Source organism: Nelumbo lutea, chromosome 7 (genome assembly GCF_056320005.1).
Source record: "Nelumbo lutea isolate HS-2025 chromosome 7, American lotus-T2T, whole genome shotgun sequence".
NCBI lineage: Eukaryota > Viridiplantae > Streptophyta > Magnoliopsida > Proteales > Nelumbonaceae > Nelumbo > Nelumbo lutea.
The window spans coordinates 33671036-33696906 of record NC_142690.1 but is presented as its reverse complement, the minus strand read 5'-3'; the positions used below and the strand labels follow the sequence as shown (position 1 = coordinate 33696906).

At 39.6% G+C, this 25871-nt stretch overlaps 1 protein-coding gene and 1 long non-coding RNA gene across 5 annotated transcripts in view; both read right to left on the bottom strand.

Moving 5' to 3' along the window:
* Window positions 1–1479: 1479 nt before the first annotated feature.
* LOC148846035 (uncharacterized) overlaps window positions 1480–25871 on the bottom strand; it is a 33797-nt gene continuing 9405 nt past the window's right edge. For 2 of the 4 annotated variants that reach the window (XM_088955589.1, XM_088955593.1), the window contains 4 exons: window positions 18755–18832; window positions 18515–18586; window positions 15037–15131; window positions 1480–2636 (listed from right to left, as the gene is read on the bottom strand). In XM_088955589.1, coding sequence (XP_088811715.1) covers window positions 2023–2636; window positions 15037–15131; window positions 18515–18586; window positions 18755–18832 — 859 coding nt within the window. In that variant the 3' untranslated portion in view covers window positions 1480–2022. Of the gene's footprint in view, window positions 2637–15036; window positions 15132–18514; window positions 18587–18754; window positions 18833–20173; window positions 20271–25871 lie in introns of all 4 variants that reach the window. The other 2 variants (XM_088955592.1, XM_088955590.1) reach the window with 2 other exon arrangements.
* Window positions 24996–25862, bottom strand: LOC148846036 (uncharacterized). Its single transcript, XR_016102412.1, has 3 exons — window positions 25731–25862; window positions 25467–25566; window positions 24996–25130 (listed from the first exon to the last, which is right to left on the bottom strand). It is a non-coding gene; the product is annotated as an uncharacterized LOC148846036 (long non-coding RNA).

The window sequence follows — 25871 nt, the reverse complement described above, 5'->3', positions numbered from 1 at the left end:
CCATGAGCTGATGGAGTGAGGTGGGAGCCCAGAGAACCATTGGCGGGCTGCCCCCTTGAAAGTCTCTTGGAAAGCTTGACATGTCAAGGCGCCAAAATATTTGTAAAGGAGCTTGAATGCTCGGAAGCTTTTTAGGTAGTCGTCTAGGTCAGTGGTTCCATCGTACATCTCCAATGTGGGGGCTTTAAAGTGGGGCAAGAGGGGCTCCAAGGTGGTGGAGTCGATGAAGGCGTCCATTCTACTAGGCGAAGGGTTCTGGCTTGTAGAGGCATCACATCGGCTCTCTTTAACTTGTCGAAGTTCATTTTGCATGGTGTCGATCTGCACCAGTAGGTCGACAATCATTTGGCCGATGGGAGCTTGAGCCTTGTCCTGGTCCTCTCGGACGTGGAACGGGTCAGCCCTATTCCCAAAGTATTCTGACACGAGTACATCCTGATTCCTTCGGGCCCATTGTTTGTTGAGGAGTTCTCATAGAGATTTGATACATGAGAGGGAGAGGCATGGCGTTAGCTTCCAACCCTCGGAGGAGGACTGTAGTTGCCAGAGCACCCACCTTCGTCCTGGGGGCTTTCCACTCGATATTGTCGATCATGGCCCTGACAGTTGTCATGGGACCTGGCTGGATCTCCTCCCTGTTGATTGGAGGTCTTCGACGGGCTGCTGCTATTGGACACTGAGGGTCGGCTCTGTTAGGTCCAATGGGGCACTGGATCAGTGGAGCTTGGGAAGAGCATCCACTGTGAGGCCCCCAGGCTCCCAGCGGGGTGGCTACCTTGTTGGCAGCCTCTTGCCGAGCACCCTACCTCATCCAATCTCTAAGTGATGTTGTCTAACCAGTTGAGGACCATCCTGAATTACATGTGTGCCTATGTCATTGGGACTGCCATGTGCGCCTACATCAATAATAATAGTCAAATTAAAATAACAAATTGATTGCAATCCCGTCAGAAATTGAATTTGCAATCCCCTCCTACTCTACTAGTAGACCCCCCATAAATCACATCACATCCTGCCCGTGAATTTGAAATCAATTAATCCACGGGCAAGATTCAGTCCACCCCTAGTCTAGTAGTAGCTCCACCTAAGGGTGGGTGGACTAAACGGTAAAATCTCCAAAATAAAATCTATAACCTGGTCTGGTGGCCTTTGCAGTTTAATGAACCGTCCATGTCTTACAACGTTGACTGAATCACTTAAATCCTACAATATTGCGTCTTTCTGTTCTCTGGGTAAGAATTTGATTCACCTAAACGTGCAATTGAGCCTACCTTTGAGGCTGACTGATAAATAGAAAAAAAAAAAAAAAAAAAGCCTGACTAGCTATTAGTTATAAATAATCTATTTGACATACCGGAGATAAAGTTGACAAATAACAACTAAATACCGCAAAAGTTGGTCTTTAGCTTTCCAAATTATATCAACAGGCTAAGAAAGAATAATCACGGGAGTATCCCGCCCCTTCTGTCCAGTGGAATATTTGTCGGAAAATTAAAATTTTGATTAGATTACCCTCGGTATAGGAGGGATGATAATTTTCTCCTCATACCACCAATTTGAAAGGATAAACACCCTTGCAATGAGAAACCAACTGGACTAAATAGTATCAAAATTCAAAACAAACCCACGGCTGGACAAATATATCACAAAAGCCCAAGTATCAATTTCTCTTGGCTGAGAACTAAACAATATGCAGATTCAGCTCGTAAACTCTTTTCAGATCAGCAACATACTGAAACCTCTGTTTCCCATAAGATCCCTGGCTAGCTCTCCTTTGCCCAACTACAACATTCGACCCTTTTTAGTATTTCCCATGAACAAGCATGTATAAAAAGTTTTTGGGAAGCTATGAAATTGTCATATATCATGAGTCATGATTTCAGATTCCCACCTTAGTTCCCTGAAGGTATCATACCAACCAACCGCTTTATCATATAAATGCTTATTTGTGCTTTCTCTGGTCAACAAAGTCACGAGTGCTGCTCTTGAGTGAAATGATTATTTAGCTCATCTTTTCAGTATCTATTCATGGTCAATAGGTTTTGTTTGACTGCATTTCACGAGACCAGGGTTCTCCTTGGCTGAGTTTCGGCCCAAAGCATGAGCAAGCATTCTCCTTGCAGCTCCCAAATGCTCTTGTTTCATACTGTCCCTGCAAACATCTCTGCCATAGCTTCCATTCTGCAACATACCAAAGCTTGAGGATTTGTTATGGGATGATTCCTGCATCTTTTCTGTCTGCGATGCATCATCACTTGCTAGGCTTCTTGCTGTTGGTTTACCACATGAGTTACTAGGTTGCAATGTCAACTTCTGGCTGCATGCGAGTCTTTCCCGAGAAAGTTCCAAGCTTGAACTATGACAAACTTCATTGTTCTCTCTACTGTTCAATTTCTCCTTTTCCCCTTCATATTCTATATTGTTTGGAAGAGTGGCCTCATTGGACAGGTTAATTCTTTGACCCAATGCATGTGCAATCATCCGGCGAGCAACCACAGGGATGTTCCGTGGCTTTTTGCCAACAGATTGTTTGGCCTCATTGTCATCTATAGAAAATATTCGTTGACGAGCAGCCAGATAAGCTGCCTCCCTTTCCTCAAGTGATGATCGAAATGAAGGCAGCCTTCTTGTTGAGTCTGAAAGAGAGAAACAGTATAAAGAACTTAGATGCAATCTTATAAGTTTATAATTTCAAATTAACAGTTCGCACATAGATACACAGAAAACAGATTGTTCAGATAGATTCCTACTGTGTGGAGAAGTATTTCATACTGTGTTTTTGAGCTAGCAACTTAAAATACATACAAGTATTTCATACTGTCTTTTTGGTTTTAGTTTTCTTCCTATTTTTGAATTCCAGGGGCTTCATCTATTTATCACATCGCTTGATACTTTTCTAAGGGTATGCACTTTGTCAACACTCTTGGCCGAATAGAGAAGAGAACAAGAACAATCTTAGGTGTCCAGAATGGTCGATCCCCACCTCAAAGAGTCTTATATATTAAAAGATATGTACAATTACAAGAACGAATAGGGCTGAAAGACAAAAAGAGAATAAAGAATACATGTAATGTACAACATTTATTATACTAACAAGATACATCAAGCACAAAATCTCCACACTCCCCCTCAAATTGATGTATAGACATAAACATTAGTTTGCCTATAGGAAAGAGGTGTTGAACTCCTACATGAGGAAGTGATATAAACCCAACAGTGAAAAGATTTCGAGTAAAGTAGCAATCCACCTCGATGTGCTTGGTCCTCTCATTTAAGACTGGGTTAGATACAATCTTGATGGCACTCATAGCGTCTACATAGAGGAATAGGAGTAGGAAGCTGAATACCAAGATCCATAAAGAGAGATTATAACCAAACAATTTTTCACTGCAAACAAAAGGCATTGCCCTATACTCTGCTTCAGTAGAAAACTTGGAGACTGTCTGTTGTTTTTTAAGCTTCTAAGAGATGAGAGAATCACCCATAAAGAAACACCACCCAAAAGTGGACCCACAGATGTCAGGACAACCAGCCTAATCTGCATCAGCATATGCTTTCAACCAAATAGGGGAGGAGGAGAAGAAGAACAGCCCCTGAGAAGTTGTGCCCCTAACATACCGAATTATGCGAAACAACAATCATATGAGGTTGACTAACAACCTGAACAGCATGAAAAATATCAGGCCGAGTCATAGTGAGATAAATGAGAGATCCCACAAGTTAGCGATACAAGGTAGCATCGGGAAGCAATGGACCTTTAGATTTGGGTAACTTAATATTATGCGCCATAGGTATATCAACATGTTATCAATAATACCAGTAAGTTTAACAAGGTCAGAGGCATACTTCTATTGACAAACAAAATACCCTTAATCACTACGATGAACTTCCAGACCCAGGAAATAGGAGAGGGGGCCTAAATCCTTCATGTGAAAGAAATTATGAAGTAACAACTTCAATTCACAGATACCTTCTCCATTATTCCTAGTCAACAACACGTCATCAACATACAATAGAAGAATGGTAATACCTTGATGTCGTCACTTAATAGAGAGAGTGATTGGAGGAACTCTAGCTATATCTACAATACACGGATACCTTCACCATCATTCCTAGTCAACAACACATCATCAACATACAACAGAAGAATGGTAATACCTTGAGTCCATCACCTAATAGAGAGAGTGATCAAAGGAACTTTGGCTATATCTAGCAGCAACTACATCTTGAAAGTATTCAAACCATGCATGGGGAACCTATTTTAGACCATTTAGAGATTTTTTTGAGGTGACATACTAAAGAAGAATCACTGCATTATCCAGGAGGAGGCTTAATGTAGAATGTCTCCTTCAAATGATCATGAAGAAAGGCATTCTTCACATCTAACTAGCAAATGGTCCAAATTGGACAAAGGAGAATGCTAAGAGAACATGGACTATGGTGATCTTTGCAACAGGAGCAAAGGTTACTTCATAGTCGATGCCATACTCCTGACTATATCCCTAGGCAACTAAACGAGCCTTGTATCGATCAACAGATCCATCAGGTTTTAGCTTAATGTTGTAAACCCAACGGCTCCCAACAATAGAGGCATTCGGAGGAGCAGTCACAAGGTCCCAGGTGTCATTCTCATGTAATGCATGAATCTCTGCATCCATGGCTTCCTTCCAATGAGAGCTACGATAGACTAGCCTCTTGGTAGGAGTGAAGAATATCTGTGGAAGATAAGAGTCATAAGACAACAAACAAAGAGCTAATGGTTTAAAGGAAAATCATAGCGGTCAGGAGGTCTAGATATACAAATAAAATGACAAAGGGGAACAAAGGTAAGAGTAGTATCTGAAATAGATGTATCACTTACAGGAGAGTGGTGAGATGATGATCCGAATCAGGAGGAAGGGGAGTGACGGGCACAGGGACTGGAGCACGTAATTGCTTGTGAGAAAAGGCGACAAGGTCCTTCTTAGTAGAAGGAGGTGGAGCATCATATGAATCAAAGTTTGGCAAAACAGAAACAGATGGTATAGAAAATCTAGCAATTCCAACAAAAAAGGCAATATGCTCAAGGAAAACAACATTACATGAGATATGAATACAATGAATAGAGGGATCATAGCAAAGAAATCCTTTGTGGTCAGGATTGTAACCCATAAAAGCACAAATGACACACTGTGTAGACAATTTAGAACGTTTACGAGCGGGAAGACGAACCAAGCACACATCCAAAAACATGATGCATAGATAAATCTAGACAATGACCAAACAACTTCTGAAAGGAAGAGAGATTACCAAGAACATAGGAAGGAATATAGTTGATCAAAAACACAGTTGTACTGACTACCTCTACCCAAAAAGAAAGTATGGGACTCTTGCAACACTAAGGATATGTCTATTCTTGCGCTCAACCACATTGTTCTATTGGGGAATATTTGGATAGCATTGTTGCACTTGATGCCATGATTCTTCAAATAGGATAAAAAGTTTCCAGCAGTATATTCTCCCCTTGAATCTAAACAATGAATATGCACTTGTGATTGAAACCGAACCCATGGAACAACCTAAATGTTGGGAATACCTCTAACTTGTGGAAAATAAAGTATGCCCACATGTACCTTTTACAATCATCAATGAACAATAAAAAAATATTTGTATTCAAGTTGAGAAGTGATAGATGTAGTGTAGACATCACTATGAATAAGCTCAAAGGGAGAGGTAGCATGCTCAAACATGTGAGGAAAAGGTAAAGTACAACTCTTACTTAAACAACAAGAAATACAATATGTATCAAAAGTCTACAAGAAAAGAATTTTATTCTTAATAAGACCTGAATAAAAAAATAATAATTTCTCAACATGTACATGACCCAAATGTTTATGCCATAAATCCCAAACATTATTTCTATGATTCAGAAAGGAACTAGAAGTGAAGGAGCTGAAGTAAGTTGATGATGCTGTTGTTTGAGACTTCTCGAACTCCAATGCAAACAGATAACCCAACCTGCACCCCTTCCCCTTTCACCTTCCCAGTGTTTCGGTCATGAATCAAACATCCATCGTGAGAAAATGTGAGAATGTTGCCTTCGTCAACTAATTGGACAACAAAAATCAGATTATTGAGATTAGGAACAAGAAAGGTCTTGGTAAGAGGGAATGACACGATGGGTGGAAGCTTAAGATACAGACTGCAACCAATGATGTTTAACTTTTCACCATTGGCAATAACAATATGTTTGTGATGGGTTTCAAGAAGGTTTCAAGAAGGTTACTTGGTTGGCTAGGGTAGGATCCTGTCATATGGCTAGTAGATCTAGAGTCAATGATCCAAACATGAGAAGGAAAAGAACAATAACTGGAGAACTCACCAGATAAGCCAATAGCAGAAAAGGCAGAAGAAATAGCAGATGTTAACAGTAACATCAATAGTACCAATCCGATAGGTAGAAGAAATAGCAAATGTTACCAATAACCGGAGAACACAATCATAGATGCCGGAGAATCACCACCAATAGAAGATTTCTTACTTCAATGTGCTACAACAATAGTGTCAATCCGATAAGTTGATCCATCGAATTTCACAAGAATAATATCAACTCTATCAAAGGCCATTTCAGCAAAGAAACAATAGCCCAATCACAAGAATATCAGAGAAAACAAAACGTAGCAACAATCCACTCTAGTCCAGGGGAATAGAAAAGAATTCCAGTACTAGAGGAAGTCAAGAAACTCCACAAAATACCACAAACAACTTCAGAAGAACTCAAAGTTGACAGTCCAAAAAAGGAAAGTTTTAGGACTGTCGAATCTAAAAACTCTCAACTATCAATCTAAAGTCTGAAACAATTAAATGGGAAGCAAGAGAACCAATGGATGACATCAGATATAGGGTTATAGGTCGATTGAATCAGCCGATTGAGAGAAAATTGTCATTTACCAACATATCAGATGTCTTTTCCAAGAACAAGGAGGAACCTTGTGCTGATCAAAACAGCCCTCAGAAAAACTTCAAACTAGAAACTGAGTGTAAGATTAAAATGAGCTTGAGAGAGCCCTTCAATCTGGAGAGAAAAACTTGTAGAGACTGAAATCTAGCCATAGGGCTATTTTTGTATTTTACTTTTCTTTGTTGTATATCTATTCTTTGTATTATTTCTCTCTTGTACATTAAGAGCAGATTTGTCCTTTTACAACTTAATATAAATATATCTTTTAGGGTGTCGACTGACACAACGTGTCACACCCACCATTCGGTTGTTCTCTCTCTGTCTGTCTCTCTCTTTCTTTGACTTTCGAATTGACTCTAACATGGTATCAGAGCAGGTCACGACCTGAACTTCACTTAACACCTCGGCTACTACTGATTCAAGAACTCCATAACAGTATTTGGAAGTTCTTAAGTATCTTCTTTTCTTCTCTTCTTGGATCGGCTACAAATCTGAACTCTACAGATCTGTTTTCTGGACTGTTGCGCCACTGGGTTCAATCTTTTTTTTTATATCTCTCTATAGAGACATCGGATCAGCCTGAAATTTTAGATTTGGTGTCGCCCAGAGCAGATCTATTGAACATCTTTGGTTTGGTTTGGATCGGTTTCGTCTTCGAGGGGTTTTGATCCACTTTTCGGTTCAGCAGAACTCTACAGTTGCCTTTGTTGAACATCAGCCGAAAGGTATTCTTCTTTTCTTCTCTGGTTCGAATTTCTTTTGGTTTTTGGAAATGTGTGTTGTTGCCCTTTGTCATTCGATGGCATCAGAAAGGATGGATGTTCTTTCTATCAAGTTCAACAGTACGAACTACGCACTATGGAAGTTCAATTTCCAGTTCCATGTCAAAGCTAAGGATCTTTGGGGGTACCTAGATGGATCTGTCTCTAAACTTGATGACTCTAACACCAAGGGACTTAATCAGTGGAAGATCAACAACGCAAAAATTGTGCCATGGACTCTAGGCTCAGTCGAAACTGATATTGTTATCCCTATGAGAGGGTACAGGACAACCTATGAGATGTTTCAATACCTTGAGAAAGTTTATCAGCAATCAAATACCTCTAGACAATACCAGATAGAGGTTGACATATTTTCTTACTATCAGGGAGATGAAAGGTCCAGGAGTACTATGTCAGGTTCATTAACATTTGGACAGAATATGAGTTAGCTCACATGGGAGATGATCCTTCAGACTATTGTGTTAAATACATGAAGGAACACTTCGACAGGAGAAAAATTATGCATTTCCTAATGCACCTAAGGCCAGAATTTGAAGTCATCCGTTCTAATATCCTACGGCGAGGAACACTTCCTAACTCAGATACTATTCTTGGGGAGATTTTGAGGCAGAAACTAGATTGACTACTCAAACTACATTGGATGGAAGGAAGGATTCCAACATTGATGTCGTCTTCTTGGCAACTAAACCAAAGGGGAAGAAGGATTTCTCTGTAAGGAGTATGGGCATGTTGTCTCCCATTGTAAGAAGAAAAACACATGCACCTATTGCAAGCAGGTCAGCCACATCATCACTAAATGTCCTATTTGGCCGCAGAAAGGTAGTGGTCCAAATCAGAAGAAAGGGAACTACAAGGCCTATTAGACTGTTGTAGATGGTTCAGATGCCTCCTCCTCTATCACTTCTATAGCTGGACAAAATGACACCTCCAACAGTATGTCTGAAGAAAGGATTCGACAGCTCATGTCCTCGGTCATCTCCTCAGCATTTTCTGCTACCGGTCTGTCTGGTAAGTCACCGACCTATTGCCCTTCACTGAACCACCTCTGGTATATAGACTCAAGAGCCTCTAACCACATGACAGGGGCTACTCTTGGTCAGTATCCCAAACCCCATCTTCCCAATAGACATATTATTACTGCAAATGGTGAGAAACTTGACATACTTGGTTGTGATGATTTGTACTTATCTACCTCTAAATCATCTCCGTTTCATTTATCCAAAACTCTATTTGTACCTAAACTCACCACTAATTTGATTTTTGTTGGCCAACTTGTAGAGGAAGGTAATAATGTCTCATTTACTTCTGATGGTTTTGGGTGTAGTCAGAACCCTTTTACAGGATTCCCATGTACCCTCTTGGTTTTGGGTGGAGGCGGCCAACACTGTTATATATCTCATAAATCGTCTTCCATCATCTGTTTTGAATAACTCCTCTCCTTTTCAATCTCTTTTTCACAAACCTCCAGACCTATCCATGCTCAGGGTTTTTGGTTGTGCTTGTTTTGTCCACCTTCCACCCCATGAACGCACAAAGTTAACTACACAAGCAGCTTTGTGTGCTTTTATGGGGTACAATTCTGAACATAAAGGGTTCCTTTGCTATGATCCCTTGGTTCGTCGCTTTCGAATCTCTTGTAATGTAGTTTTTCTTGAAAGTGTCTTTTTTTGAACATATTGTGAAATTCTCATCTCCTATTTCCTTGTTGCACAGTTTTGATTCTACAGGCACCTCAGATATTCCATTGTCACCTCCGCAACAGCTTCAGACATACTTTAGGAAGCAACGACCTTCTTCAGTCTCCATCCCCCCTTCTGCTCCGCCTCCAGTTGTTGATCCAGTCACTCCAGCTCCCTCAGTAAGTGTACCTAACCTTCCTTTGAACCCGCTTTACGTCGTTCTACTAGAATCTCTCGACCACCTAACTGCTATGGTTATTCACTAGACCATAGTTCCTTTTCTGCTATTTTATCTACCACAGACATTCCCAGACCTTACCAGCAGGCCATAGCAGAACCACACTGGAAAGATGCCATGGATTCTAAGATTCAAGCTCCACCAGAAGCCTCTCTCATTGGAAGTTGATGGGTCTATTCTGTGAAACTGAAATCTGATGGGAGCCTAGATAGATATAAAGCTAGACTTGTTGCACAGGGATACAAACAGGAATACGGGATAGACTATGAGGAGACCTTTGCTCTTGTAGCTAAAATGACTACTATACGTCTTCTAATGACCATATCTGCAGCCAAACAGTGGACAATCCATCAGATGGATGTCAAGAATGCTTTTCTTCATGGGGAGTTAAAAGAGACGGTCTATATGAAGCCCCCCCAGGATACTGTACAGATCCGTAACTTGTTTATCGTCTGAAAAAGTCACTTTATGGCCTAAAGTAAGCCCCTAGGGCATGGTTTGAAAAGTTCAGATCCGTCATCACCAATGTTGGCTTTACCCAGAGTCCTTCTGATCATTCCTTATTCATCTTAAGGAGGAAGCAGGGAGTAACAATGTTACTCCTCTATGTTGATGATATACTCATTATAGAGGATGATACAGAAGGAATTTCTAGGCTACCACAGTTACTTAGTGAATCCTTCAAGATGAAGGACTTGGGGCCTTTGACATATTTCTTGGGCCTGGAAGTGAGCAGAAATTCTCGAGGCTACTTTGTTAATCAACAGAAGTATGCAGTTGACCTGGTTAAACTGGAAAATCTTAGTGACTCTAAGATTGTGGACACTTCACTAGAACTAAACCTAAAACTTAGCAAAGATGATGGGTCTCCCCTTGAAGATCCTACCCTTTATCATCAGCTAGTGTGAAGTTTAATCTATCTCCCCATGACTCGGCCAAACATATCTTATGCAGTTCAGATAGTAAGTCAGTTTGTTTCTTCTCTGAGACAACCACATTTATTTGTAGTTCATCGGATTATAAGATATGTGTGAGGCACACTGTCACCTGGGATATTCTTCTCCTCATCATCTCCCATTCATCTTATGGCCTATGCAGATGCTGATTGGGTTGGATGCCCCGACACCTGACGGTCCACTACGCTGGTGTGTCTTCCTAGGCAACTCCCTTATCTCCTGGAAGTGCAAGAAACAAGCTACTGTGTCCAAATCTTCCACTGAAGCTGAATAAAGGGCTAGTCTTCCGTGTGTAGTGAGATCATATGGCTTTGGTCTCTTCTATTTGAAATACTAAATGAGCCATCATTGTTTGTTCCTCTTTATGCAGACAATATCAGTGCAATAAAAACTGCATCCAACCCCGTCTTCCATGAGCGCACCAAACACATAGAAGTTGATTGCCACTTCATTCGTGATCTCCTTCTTGAGGGTACCACATCTCTTCCTCATGTCTCTTCCGGGCTTCAACTAGCAAACTTGTTGACTAAAGCAATGACACGGGCTCGACATCTATTTCTCATGGACAAACTTATGCTTATTCCTAGGCATCAGTTTGAGGGGGAGTGTAGAGACAGTGAAATCTAGTCATAGGGCTATTTTTGTACTTTTACTTTTCTTTGTTGTATATCTATTCTTTGTATTATCTCTCCTGTACATTAAGGGCAGATCTGTCCTTTTACAACTTAATATAAATATATCTTTCAGGGTGTCAACTGACACGAGGTGTCACACCCACCATTCGGCCGTTCTCTCTCTATCTGTCTCTCTCTTTCTCTGACTTTCGAACTAACTCTGACAAAGCCTAGATCATGGGCTGGTGTAGAATGCCTGAAGTCCAAAGCTATTGCAGTCCAGAAACGAAATTGTACACTATTGCCACCCCAAGAAGAAAATCAGAACTTCGAAAATTTCACCAAATCAGATGCTAAATGTAGGGTGAATAGACCAGGTCAAGGCAACACTAGATCTGAAGTTTGGCCTCAAACCAAGGTCTCCCAAGAGAGATCTAATAAAATCTCTCTTGTTGGTTGTGCAAAGTAGACTGAACAGCAATTAGGGTTGATCAAAACAGCCTTAATCTTTCTCAAGGAAGAGAGAGAAATAAATCCTAATAGGACGATAGGATTAGTGCTTCTAGTGAGAATCAAGAGAAGAGAAAATAGATTAGAGAGCAACCTGCCCTGATAACATTACAAACACCAAATCGGTTGAGAACTCAACAACTGAAATACATTTAGATGTTTAAACTCTGGATTGACAGAAATCCAGGATATCAGTGTACTGCATGCCGCCTGTCCTATCTCCTCAGGGCTTTTCACTTTTTGATTAAATATTCTGTTGTTTCTCTCAGACCAAATGGCCCAGAGCACGGTTGCTGGGTTAGTACTCCAGACTAACTTTCCTTTTTTCTTCAAATTACTGATCTTCCAGCTACTGAGCACCTCCTTTACAGATTTAGGCATGACCCAACAAATCTCCACTGCCTGTAAGAAGTGGTTCCACACCTGGGCAGCAACCGGGCAATGAACACAAAGGTGATCAGCAGTCTCTGAGTGTGAACCACAAAGAGCATGAGTCATCAATTATCTGCAAGCCGCTTCTTTCTAGGTTGGATCTGGACAGGCATTTATTTAAAGCCATGGTCCAGACAAGGAAGTTCACTTTTGAGGGACTAACTGAGTTCCAAATTTGCTTAGATGGAAAGTCTCCCACTGCAACCCTACTACTGAGTCTACTGGCCATTGATTTTATTGAGAAGCTACCCTCTTTAGACCACTTCCAAGTCCACTCGTCCTCCTGAATACAGTCAATACTCTGAGCTTGCAAAATTTCCAGCAATCTCATAGCTTCTTCCATTTCCCAATCAAAAAGAATTCTTCTAAACTGTGGAACCCATGTCACCTCAATTCCTGAGAAACTGTAAGAATTGGCAATCGAAGCATTCTGATTGGAGGCACATTGATAAAGAGTAGGGCAATCTTCAGCCAAAGGGTGATCCAAGTACCAAGGATCCTTCCAGAATCTAATTCTGTCTCCTATGCCTACTTTGAAGCTTACACCCTCTCTAAAGGAAAATATCTCATTATGCCTTTCCATAAAGAGCAGCCCCAATTTGTAAGGGGATCCCTTGACCTCTAGTTTCCCCATTCTACTCCAAACTTGGCAGTTATCAAGCTTCTCCACTAGGCACCCCTTTCTGTGGCAAACCTCCAGATTCACTTACTAAGAAGAGCCGAATTTGTCACCTTTATCTTCCTTAAACCCAGACCCCCCTTCTTCTATAGGAAGGCATATTTGGTCCCATTTGACAAGATGAATCTTCTTTCCTTCCTCCCAACCTTTCCACAAGAAATTCCTTTGGAGAGTCTCCAATCTCTTAGCCACTTTTGTTGGGATAGGAAACAGGGAAAGAAAATAAGTGGGGAGATTTGAGAGGGTACATTTTAAAAGGGTTACTCTTCCTCCAAAAGACATATATTTTGCCTTCCAAGTGGACAATTTTTTTTCCAATCTTTCTATTACCGGGTCCCAAATGGCTGAAGAGGAACTTTTAGCTCCCAAGGGCAGTCCCAAGTATTTTACAGGAAGCTGTTCCACCCGACAAGCCATAACATTGGCGCATTCCTCCAATTTAGGAACCTGACACACTGGAATAATTTGGCTTTTGCTGAGGTTGACTTTCAGACCTGCCACTACTTCAAACCAGCTGAGAATCCCTAGTAGGTTCTCCAACTGCTCTTGGGAAGCATCTATGAAATATGAGGTGTCATCAGCAAATTGGAGGATATTGACTTTTTCCTTCCCTGGGAATATAGTAAGCCCTTCCCACAGACTACATTCAGCTGCCTTCTGACTGAAGAGAGATAAGACCTCAGCAATACAAATAATGAACAGAGGAGAGAGGGGATCTCCTTGCCTAAGCCCTCTGGAGCTCTCAAAAAAACCTGCAGATTGTCCATTTAACAGGATGGAAAATTTTGGAGAGGATACATAAACTTTCATCCAGTTCCTCCATTTTTTACCAAAATTCATTTTTTTCCAAGACACTATCTAAGCATCTCCAACTTACATGGTCGTAGCTTTTTCTATTTCTAGTTTGCACATCAAACCCGGTCTCCCCTCTCTCTTTCTTGAGTCAATCAATTCATTTGCAATGAGAACTGAATCAATAAGTTGTCTTCTCGGCACAAAGGCACTTTGAGTGCTTGAGATCACACTACTTAACACTTCCTTCATCCTTTCAGCTAAAACTTTAGCCAGAATCTTGTAGAAGCTGTTCAGAAGACTTATTTTCCTAAAGTCTTTTAACTGCACAGCCCCCTCAACTTTGGGTATAAGAGTGATAAAAATGTTGTTCAAGCTTCTTTGCAATGAAGCACTTGAGTGGAAGGCCTGAAAAGTATTTAAGATGTCTTGCTTCACAAAATCCCAACACTTGACATAGAACATGTTGGAAAAGCCATCCGGCCCAGGAGATTTCTCATTCTCCAAAATGTTGATTGCTGACTTAATCTCCCCTCCTCAGTGAAAGGTCTTTCAAGGGAGCACCTTTAATCTTCACTCAACCTCTTAAATGGGAGATTTAAAGGGAGAGGTCTACACTTCCAATTCTCCTTATAAAGATTTTTATAAAAAGAAGTTGCAATAACTTTAATTTCTGCAACAGATTCTCCCACCTTATCGTCCCAAATTAGTTTGCTAATTGAAGAATTTCTGATTCTAGCATTTGCCATCTTATGGAAATAATGAGTGTTCCTGTCCCCTGCTTTAAGCCAGATTGTCTTAGCTCTCTGTCTCCACTTTATTTCCTCCTTCACTGCCAGTTTGTCAAAAACAGATTTTGACTTTAACATGAGAACACTGTTCTCTATAAAACTAATTTAAGAAATAGAAATTGACCCAAAAAACTTCTAATTGGTTTAGAACTAAGACAAACCTATAGAGGCACTCAAATTTGTAACTCATTACAAATCCTATTAAAACTAACTTAATGTAAAGAAACCAGAAATTATTAAAATAGTAAATCATGATTTCACTATGAATCGTGCTTGCAAGAATTTCCATAAACCTAAAAGTTATTTATTATAGATGATAATGTTGATTTTTGCTAAGAATGGTAAATTTCTAAAAGCTCAAAAAATACCAATATCTTGATCACCCAAATTTCTGAAATTGCTGTAGGAATCAGAAGAGTGGTTTATCTCTCTACTGATTCTTTTGTCACTTAATCTGTATCATATTTCAAAACAACAATATCATTGTCACCTTTTACAGTGATTCAATTGTTGTCTTGGTTGATTTTCCTATTTCATTACTTATGGTGCTGTATGTTGGGCAAGCAAAGATAAGATGGGCTTTGGCCCAAAACACAAAAGTGGCAAAAGGAAAAGAAAGTCACCTGGTAAAGCTTCTTTTCTCCTTAGTAGTTGGTGTGTTGTTGGAGATTGACATTCATCATACTGCCACAAAATATCACTAACAAGGATGGGAGGTCTGCATTTTAAAATAAAAAAGGTTATATAAACAAGTGATCAACAATATGGCACTAAACAGAACGGAATCACAAAACAGGATTCATGCAGCCAACCCCATATTGTTGGGATAAGGCTTAAATGATCATGATGATATAAACAGGTGATCAGAAAACTTTTCCAAAATCATCATGTTGAAGTAAATGTCATATCTTTCAAATTTGTCCAAAGAAACCATGATAAATGCATCTGCAAGATGAAAAGGAGAATCCAACACAACCCTAAAGTTACAAAGTAAAATACAACAATTAATATTTATGATGACCCTGAAAAGGCTCAAAACCTTTTACTAGTTTTGGCTTCTAGATCTCATTCACACAACCCTAAGGTCTTAATTTGAGCCTCACAACTAATCATGAGATCAAAACCTTTTATTAGTTCTGGCTTCTAGATCTAACTCACACTAGTGAGACTACATTGTATTTGCAAGATCCTCAACCCATGAGATCCTGTCACTGGATCTCGCTTGATCTTGAAACATCACGTTTCTGCAATCTTGTGAGCCCCCCAAAAGGGCTCCTGCGAGGCTGTCTTTCTGTGATATCGAGGTTCCAGTGACCTCACACTCCCAGTCGATGCGTCACTCTCAAATATATATATACTCTCATATTAGCTCCTTGCTTAATTGATCCCCTCCTGATGAGTGGTGCTCAAACTCAACTTCAACAGCTGCATCCTTGGAAATCTGGGGCCCTTGGGAGTGGATGGAGTTGTTAGAGATCATGGATGTAGTATCATACCAAGCTTTTCAGGTCTGGTGGGCCAAGGGAATTCTTTAAGGGCTGAACTTCTGGCCTTGGTTCAAGGTTTGAAGTTGTTGGGTAGGCAGGATTGAAGGAATGTGGAAGTAGAGGGTGACTGTCAAATGGAATTATGTTGGATGACATGTCAAAGTCAAATCCCTTGGAAAATCAGACCTCTAGTCAGACTGGCTCAATCTCTAGGTGCTGCCTTGAATGCCTCATTCAAGTGGGAGCCTAGGAGTGCCAACATAATGGCTGATTCTCTGGCTAAGGCTGGGGTTGGAAAAGTTTGTTTAGATTGGGGATGCCCAGGTCCAGCTGCTAATTTGTAACAAGTAATCAGTTTGCTGTCACTTGTTTTTGTTTCTGTTGTTACTTGTGGTAAGGCTTCTCTTGGGAGGCTCAATGTTGTCCCCTTTTTTTCTGCATAATTTTTGTGTGCAGTTTGGTATTGAATGAATAAATATATACCCTGTTACTTAAAAAACAAAGGCTTCCACACTTTAAACTAGTAAAAGAAGTTCCTTCAGAGCACTATGCCCCAGTCCAAAAAGGTCTCTTTAATCCTTACCTGAACCACAAATAGATTCTGCTCCAGTTGGTCCAAATTTTGGGCAGAAATCTCCAGAACTCTTTCTGGGTGACATCAACCAAAGATGATCAGCACTTCAATCCTCCATACACCCTGCTGATCCTAGAGTGTACAAATTCAAGGAAGAGGAAAAAGAAAAAATTGTGGCTTCGATACCAAGATGTGAATCAGAAGTGTAATATGAGATTTAATCAAAAAAAGTTAGAGAATAGGAAAAAGAAGTTCCGACAAAGGAAGAAGAAGGTTTGAAGAATAGGGTGAAGAGGGAGGAGAATCTAATGTTCTCATTCCCCCTCAAATCCTCAATTGAATTTATCAAACTATTCATAATAGAATGTAAAACTAAATGGATGCCCCTAATAGGGCAGTTGCATATAAACTAAAACATAAAGAGAGCTGTAAGAGCATAAATAATAGTAGGCCCAAAGGATTACAAAGCCCAACAACCCCTCGGCCCACTATCCAAGTATTTCTACAAATTTCAAAAATATTAAAAATAAAATCTATACAAAAATATTAATATTTACAAATGCTATAAATTTATTATAACAAATCTGTATGAAATTTCTGATACTTTGATTTTTTTTTTATTTTAAGTGGTCAAGATTTCCATTGAAGCCAACATTTTAAACCTTAGTTGGGGAGGAGTAACTTTGTGGCACTTCCCTCCACTGAGGAATTCTAAAGTATATGGGTGTGCATTGATTCTTCTGTTTGTGTTTTGGTTAGGCGTTGTGCTTTTTCGGTTGGCCTTAGCCTGTTTTTTTTTCTTTTTGTCATAAAATATCAGAATATTAACTCAATAGTGAAGAGAAAGTGTCATGAAAAAAAGAAAAGACATAGAAGATAACAGTGGAGAGAAAAAACAGTCACGCAACTGCAAGTCTGCAACCAACTATTATTTATTCCTAGAGTCGGTTATAATTTAAATTACCAGACTACCCTTACATGAATTCTCCTTACATCTCTGCACCTTCAAATTAACACTGAACCAGTCCTTGTAGCCAACACACTTGGGAGATAAACCAGAAACTTTCACATGTACAGCACACTGCACACTTTTACACTGTCAAACAGCATACACAGGCTTCTTGATTAACACTTGCAGTCTTCATTCTTCACCAAACACAAGGTACTGTTATCAACAATATTCCCTCCGACCTGCTGTGTTCCACACAGCTTCAACTCTGAACACTATCGTCACCAGCTACCATGTTCGTCTTTCAAAGGTCAATGAGGAAACTAAACTACAACCACAAACACCTTACAATCACCAACCAAAGGTGACTATAAGTGAAAACAACAAGCAAAATATTCACAAGTCTGAATAATTATGAGAAGGATGGATTCAGATCTGTGATATTGCAGGTCTTTATAAAAGAAAGAAAAAGACAGGTTGAAAGAAAGAGATTATTCCCAGGTTAAATTAGCTGAACTCTTTAGGTGTGTAGCAGATTGTGGAAAAAATACATGGGGCCCACACCGAGATTGAATGGTTGTGGGCCCCATGTATTTTTATGACTGGTGTGGAGTGTTATTATTGGTTCCACAGCCTGCTAAACAGCTATTGCATTCAGCTAATCCTATCTCAGTTAATGCTTTGATACCATATCATAAAATATCAGAGCATTAAGTGAATAGTGAGAAAAATGCTTGTATAAGAGGAAAAGAAGAGAGAGGAGAGAGAGAGAGAGATGGTGGAGAGAAAATCAGTCTCCACCTACGCCCAACCATTACTTTTACTAGTTACAACTGAAATTACCAGACTACCCTTAAGTAATTTCAGAGAGATGGACAGAATTGCCTGCTGCCTACCCCAATGCATCCTACACTTGTAACATATTTAATAAATTTTTGAAACATAGACAAACAAATTTCCAAAAGGTTGTATTACCATTAAAAGGTTAGCTAATAAAGCATAGCACCTGAGACTAGGATGGAATGCTTGTAATAAAAATTTGCAGATAAATGAAGGATTCCTATGTGAAGAATTCTTGTAACTCAACGTACATTGCTGATTCTGGACAACGCTCCAAAATCAAATGGCGATCATCTCCATCACCAACAGAGTTATGGGAAAACCTAGGATGTGAAAGCAATTATTTCCATCATTGACAAGCCAAAGGAAAGAAAAGATTTATATTTGAGAAAATAGTTAGGAATCCAGAAAGAAATGGAAAAAGCAACTACATTCAGATAATGCATAAACAGGATGAGAATCTAACAAAAAAGTATTAAAAAGAGACATACCCAAAAATATCTGCAAGGCGATGGACAAGAAGGCGGTTGTAAGGACTCATAGGTTCCAGCTCCAGGACCCCATCTGGACTGCAATTACATGGTGTAAAAATACATTTCTCACATTTATATTTTACACATATAGATTGATTCCCAGTTTCAGAAATTATAGGAGCTATGGGAGAAAAATGACAAAGAAAGAAGGAACTTGAAATGCATCTGTTTTATAAGACTGAGCACTTCATAAAACTTGAGCAATAAATACAGATTCACCCCCTTCCCCCAACCAAGGTTTGCAATTTCGATATTGACAAACATTTCGCTATTAGGAAATAGAGAAATATCAGAGAAATTTTGCTAATTTTTCTAAGATATTTGGAAATATTAAAAATAAAATGAAAACTGATAAAAATGGAATATGTAATTGTGTTTTGTATTATATAATTATATATTATACATTTATACTAATTTATTATACATAAGTATTTTAGACATTGTTTATTATGATTTATGCATATATATTAATATGTAGGGATCACTTATTTGGAATTTTTATTAGAACTTTGGTTACATAAGAGCTATCACACATTTATTAAAGGGTATATAAAAACTTATTGAAGGGTTTAATCATAAACAAATAGGGGCTTATTAATAATTAGTCAAAGTAAATGACTTGTACAAAAATAAATAAGTCCTTATTAAATAAATAAGGACTTATTAATAATTACCAAAGGATTTATTATGAATAACAATTTATGAAGGGTTTATATGTGAAATTTTTTAGGGGTTATTTAGTAATTACATAGGGACTTAATCAGTATTTGAAATTTATAAAGATTTCTTGTAATTTATAAACTTTTAACTTAAACCTTCAGTTATAAACTTGCAGAGAAGGTGAAAAACTCTTTGGTTTCTCCTCTCTTCTGTGATTCAGCTGTGATCTTACAACGAAGATATTTGAACATTTTTTAATATGAAGAAATAAGGAATAAGCCAAAAAGAGAATCAAAGCTTGCACAAGATGATGCTTCCAACTTCCTGCTCGCAAATCACATCGTGTAGGGTTTTGGAGCTCACAAATCTGATGGATGGGGCTAACCAGATAATCAAGGCTTGAGCACTCTTTTTCCATGCATTTTCAACTTTAATACAAGTAAAAATGTATCAAAGACAAAACTCCATTTTTGAGTCCCTTGACCAAAAGGTAAGCTTGCACTCTACAAGCCTTTGTTTCCCTTTCTTCTTCTTTCTCCTTTCTCTATTTTTTCTCTTTTAATCATTTTATGAGGTATTTTACGCTTGTGGCATGTTGCTGATTTAGCTCCTGTTTGTAGTACCTTTTTGTTTTTTGCTTTTAGTTTAATAAAAAATATTAGATGGTTTTAACGAAATTTTAGCAATATATCGGCGATATAGGGAAAAAACGATTACATGATGGTATTATATCACCCCTAGCTATCTTCCAATATATCGGCGATATTTTGGCGATACTACAAACCATGCTCCCAACAGAATACACATAGACAGCCTGAAACAAGAGCTAAGGTATTATCAACAAAATGACAATGCACAAATCACTAAAAAGTCAAGAGCGTTAAACAGATAAATGACAGCAAGGAGGGAGGAAATCAATAAACTGACATTAAATATGATCGAGGTATATCTATTAAATTTTGAGTATTCATTTGATTCTTCTCAAGCTGTGAGGAAAAAAATTCTGAGAAGCCTTTTGAAAAAGCATAAAGAGAATATTCGAAAGTGTCTTTACCTCAAGTTATGTACCTAGTTGTAGGGAACTACCATTGCAGTGGGAAAGCCATTTTCTATTGGAAATGTGATTTTCATGTCCTCATTTAAAGCCAAATATCTTTGCACATTTGTGCTTTTTTATGAAAAAGGTGAAGTAAAATTTTATTGATCTGAAAATGAAATGATACAACAAATGGAAAGGGTGCCAGTGCCAACAAAGAAAACCCAGCCTCAACTACATCAACCATCCCCATAACAATAGACAATTATAGAGCCGACTTGGGGACTGATCAGCAAACTCTTTGGATACAGAAATCCAGGAACCAATATTCTGCAAACTATAAAGATCAACTCCTAGGCACATTTTGACTTGCTTAGAAACACCCTTCTATTCCTTTCAGTCCAGATGGTCCAGGTAATAGCTGCTCGGACTTTTCCATAAATGAAGCATTTATCATATAGTTATGCATCATGCATAACAAGGTCCTAAGGTAATATTGTATAATATTTAAGGCAGAGGGGAGAAACAGAAGGATTCAAGTTGGTGACAAAATGGAAGAAGGAAATCAAGGTTGAGGTGAAAAGTTTCTATTGAAAATTTGAAGATCAGAGGAAAAAGCTGAAGTTCAGAGAAGAGAAGAGAGCAAATGTTTTTCTGGTAGGGGGTGTGGTGAGTTGACTAAAGGGGTTCCTCAATGTGGCAATGCAATCAGTCAGGCGCCAGGCTGGAGGAGCATTCTGAAAACAGAAGGGAAGAACTATTTGTCAGAACAAAGAAAAAACCTGAAAGGGTGGTTCCTCATGCTCATAGAGCAATTCAGACAAGGTCAAAGACAATTTGTATGTTTCCTGGAAGGCTGGAAGATGGTAGCAAAGTCTTTACAGGAATACTTACAAAGGTGCAAAATGACTCAAGAAGTTGAAGAAACAAGTAGGGGAAGTCAAGAGACCACACAAATCCAAAAATGAGGTGAAGAGTTGAAGGTATCTCTGGTTTGCTCTAAGACGGCTCTGAAAGTGGTTGTGAGTGCCAAGAGAGATGGGAGCAGAGAATGGAGGTTCCCATCAAGAAGGAGGTGGGGGATTGGCAAACAATTTTGGATGAGATTGTGAGTAGGCTAGAATTGAATGATACCAAAAACTTATTGTAAGAGGATGGATATGTTTAATTACCATTGCATCGCATAAGAGTATTGCAATTCCTTGGTATTTGGCCTCTGAGGTTCGCTAGTTGGCTGAGTCTCATAAAGGTATTTTCTGCCACATAGCCTCACAACACACATCAAATCCGCAGAACGGCAAATCCCATTACTAAGGTCTGGCCTTGCAACTCTTGTGTTCGGAAAAAAATAGTACTTTACATGTTAAAGGTATAGCAGCCCATATCCCACCACATGGTGAGATGAGGAAAACCACATAGGTTGGTACCTGGTCCTCCCCCTGGACATGCATCTTCACCCAAGGTGGTCCAAGATCCGGTGTTGCAACTAACCACCGCCTTAGAATATTCTGGAATGTTGAGGGTTGTTGATGCTCGAAATAGGCCGAGGACAACACTGTCAATTCGCTCCTAAGACGAGGTGTTGCTGAGTGGTCCGAGGTCCGAGGTGGCCAAGGACTAGTAGGCCGGTCCTGCAAGGAGTGAAGGAGGGAGGACGTTAGAGGCCCCGGGTCAATACTCGAGGCGGAGACTCCAACGCTCAAGTTAGTACTAGGTGGTACGAGGTGGACGAAGCCTGAGGTATGAACACTCAAACGAGGCCACAAAGGAGAATAGGAGATCTCGAGTGCTTGCTCTTGAGTTCAGGTTCCAATCCCTTACCTTGACGGAGCCACCTCCTATTTATACTTGAGGTTGCCTGGAGGTAGATGAGCCCGGACAGTTCGGATGCAGTCCGTATGTAGGGAGAGCGACCATCGAAGGCCGCTAGGTGACTCTGTGCCATTGGTTCTGGAAAGCCCGCCGAGCACTGCTCCGCGTGCACGCTGATTGGATCCATTCGGTGTGTCACCGCCTAACGCATGCTAGCCTCCTATTGGACCGGACCACAAGCACCCACATCAAGGGTCATGCGTGATTGCATGGCCAGCTTTCCCTTTTCCCTATAAATAGGGGATTTGGTCCCCTTGGGCAGGGGAACCTTTCAAAAACGTTCTCTCCCCACTTGAATGAGCTTTCATCGCCATCATAGTTGTTAATGCATCTAGGAAAATCTAAGCGACAATAAGGCACCTAGGCGATACCCAAGCGATAAGAATTTCATTTAAAAAAAAAAAACAACTAAGTTTTTCCTAGTTCTTTAGTTCCATATAAAATTCAGCATGCATATTAATTGGAAAATAACAATTTTATTTATTAATAACATTAAATTTCCTCTCAAAACATGGCAAACCAACATATCTAGGACATAGTACTCCAATACTTCCAAAAATGGTTCTAATATAATAAGTATTTAAAAATGAAATTTCATTTAAATTAGCAACTAAAGAAGGTAATGCTTTTATATGATAATAAAATTTAAGACAAAGAGTATGTAAAAGAGAAAATGAACAAGGGTGGAGCTGCTGTTTTATTTAATGTAAGAGGGAAAGATTATAAAAAAAGCAAAAAAGAAATAAACTTCCTTATAATTGCATTTTTTTTTTCTTTTTCTCTTCTCAAAACCTCTGGATTTTTTAAACTTCAATAGTAAAACTTTAAAACAAACTATAATGACACAAACACAAACAATATTAATAGAATGTAATAACATACATATTAGTAAGATGTAGTAATATGAATGATATTATAACAAGGTACCCACTTTGTCATTTCAGTCGCTTAGGCGGCACATTATCACCTAGATAGGCACCTATTCACCTGGATAGGCACCTAATTACTATTATGAAGATGTTTAGGCAAGGCACCTAGCCAAGGGTACCTAATTGCCTTGTTGATGCCCAGGCGATGCCTTGACAACTACGACCACCATATCATCTTCAGCATTCAAGCTCAATTTTCAAAACCCCACAAGCTATCCTTAGATGATCCTTTTCTTGATGATCTTAATCAAGAATCTCTGGTTTTGGTTTTGATCTTGAGGAAGGATATCACCACAATGAGAAACTCCATGAGCAAATGAGCAACAGACTCCAGTAGAGGCAGTAGATCCAGCACCGCCAATGCCGGAGGTTGAATCTCCCTTGATTGAAGAGAGCCCAATGATAACTAGACAAGTTTGGAAGAGAAGCAACAAGAATGGTTGAATTGGTTGGAAGAGAAGCAGGATCAACTTTTCACTTGGCTACAAAAACTACTTTTAGCAACTGCAACAGCTATAGAGGCCATCAATGGCGGCAACAGCCCTAGTGACCAGAGATTCGGCTCCACAAAGACCAGATCTGGAGCCTACAGTGTTCCCGCCTAGCTACCAAGCTTCCAATCCACCGCATTCCCCTGCAAATCAGCAGCAACAACTATCAAGGCCAGCACACACCTCCCTGCAACCACCTTCTCTAGGTCAGTGCCCACTGTCTCTGGGGACATTGGATCTTGGATCTGCTGCGGAAGCACAGCAGTTCAGAGATCATTTGCAAAACATGACCAAGGAAGAGTTGATGGATCGTCTCCAGTTCATTATTGGATGTACTAGCAAAGCCAAATTCGCCTTGTATCAGCACCCCTCTCCCTTTAGAATCATGTAGAAACCATACCTCGGGGATACTATCCACCCTCTAGTTAGCAACTCTACAACAGCCAACATGGGAACATGCAGGAGCACATCAGTAAGTTTGAATATGCACTAGGTCCATTCTCCAAATGGTAATCTGAAGGTAAGGGAGCTCTTGAGGACATTAACTAGCCCAGCTTACACATGGTTTCTGAATTTCGCCCTAAATAGTATTCAACATTGGGAAGATCTAGTATAGAAGTTTCTAATGAAGTTCTTGAGGACATTAAATAGGCCAGCTTACCGTGGAAAATTTGAGGAATGTCCGTCAAAGCAGCATGGAGGTACTGATAGAGGTTGTTATGCAATTCCAAAAGGTGTCGCAATAAGTACATGAAAAGCATGTTCGAGAAAAGATTTTGTTGATGAGAGTAGACCCTTGAATTGCAGTGTAACATTTTTTTCTGATTTCTATGTTTTCCAGGATTTGACTTTTGGGAGAACGATTGGTACAGGTCTTGTAGTTGATGGTCTCTACATTCTGGATGAAGTTGCTGCTTTGGAGTCAAGTAATACAACAAGTTTTGTGAGTCAGTTTGAGAGTCCGTCTAATAAAGCCCAGCTTTTATTGTGGCATTACCGCTTGGGTCATTTGTCTTTTCTGTCTTTGGGAGTCTTGTTTCCAATGCTATTTAAGTCAATGTCTGAGTCTTCACTTTGGTGTCCAACTTGTCCTTTAAACAAACATTGTAGAACAAGTTTTCCTCCAAGAAATAAAATTGCTGAGTTTCCATTTCAAATTGTTCACTCTGATGTATAGGGCCCTACTACTATTATTGTTGAAGGAGGTTACGGATATTTAATTGTTTCTGCTCCTATGAGAATTTGCTGATCCTGTGCAGCTTCTGTTCTGTTCAATGAGATTTTTCCTTTTCTGCTATCCTCCGGTTTGCTTCTTCTCTCCCCTTCTACAATGGAAGATGATAAATCTGGTGAGGAATTAAATGAAGCACATCAGGTGACAGAAAGTCTGTTAGCAAAACAAAGATCTGGGCTAGGTGAAGACCTTGTGAAACATGTGAGAATAATGGGCTCTTTCATGGAGATACCGGTAGAACCAATTGCTGAAGTGGAAGACCACATCCAGCGAACTCTCAGAGGATGTATCTTTCCTCGAATCCAGGTAGCGAAAGAAAATGTCAAGGCCTTTGTGAGAAGTGCATAGGCTCTTTGAGAGTAAGGATGATATGCAAAAGGTAGTGGATGGAGGGTCTTAGTTTATCCGTTCTAGCTGGATGCTGGTTGAAGATGGATAGATGTCAAACCTGGTAAAAAGGTAAAGATATGGCACCAGAAGGCTCTGGGTGCAGATGCATGATATCCCCCGTAGATTCATTTCAGACCATCACTACAAACTTTTTGCCTCTGCAACAGGAAGAGATTTGCCAGAAAATAAGGAAATTCAGATGAGTATTCCCACCAGAGGTAAGATGATTCATCTAAGGCTTGAAGTTGATCTCCGTAAATCTCTTTTCAGAGATTTCGCCCTCAACAACAATAACGAAACAACCTGGGTTCATTTTGCTTACAAAGGACTGACAAAACTATGTAGCTTCTGTGGTTTAGTCGGCCACCCTTGGAGAAAATGCATACAAATAACCCCCGGTACTTCTCTTAATCAGATCGCGAAAGAAATGGAAGATTGTATAGTAGACTCTCCGGGCGACTGG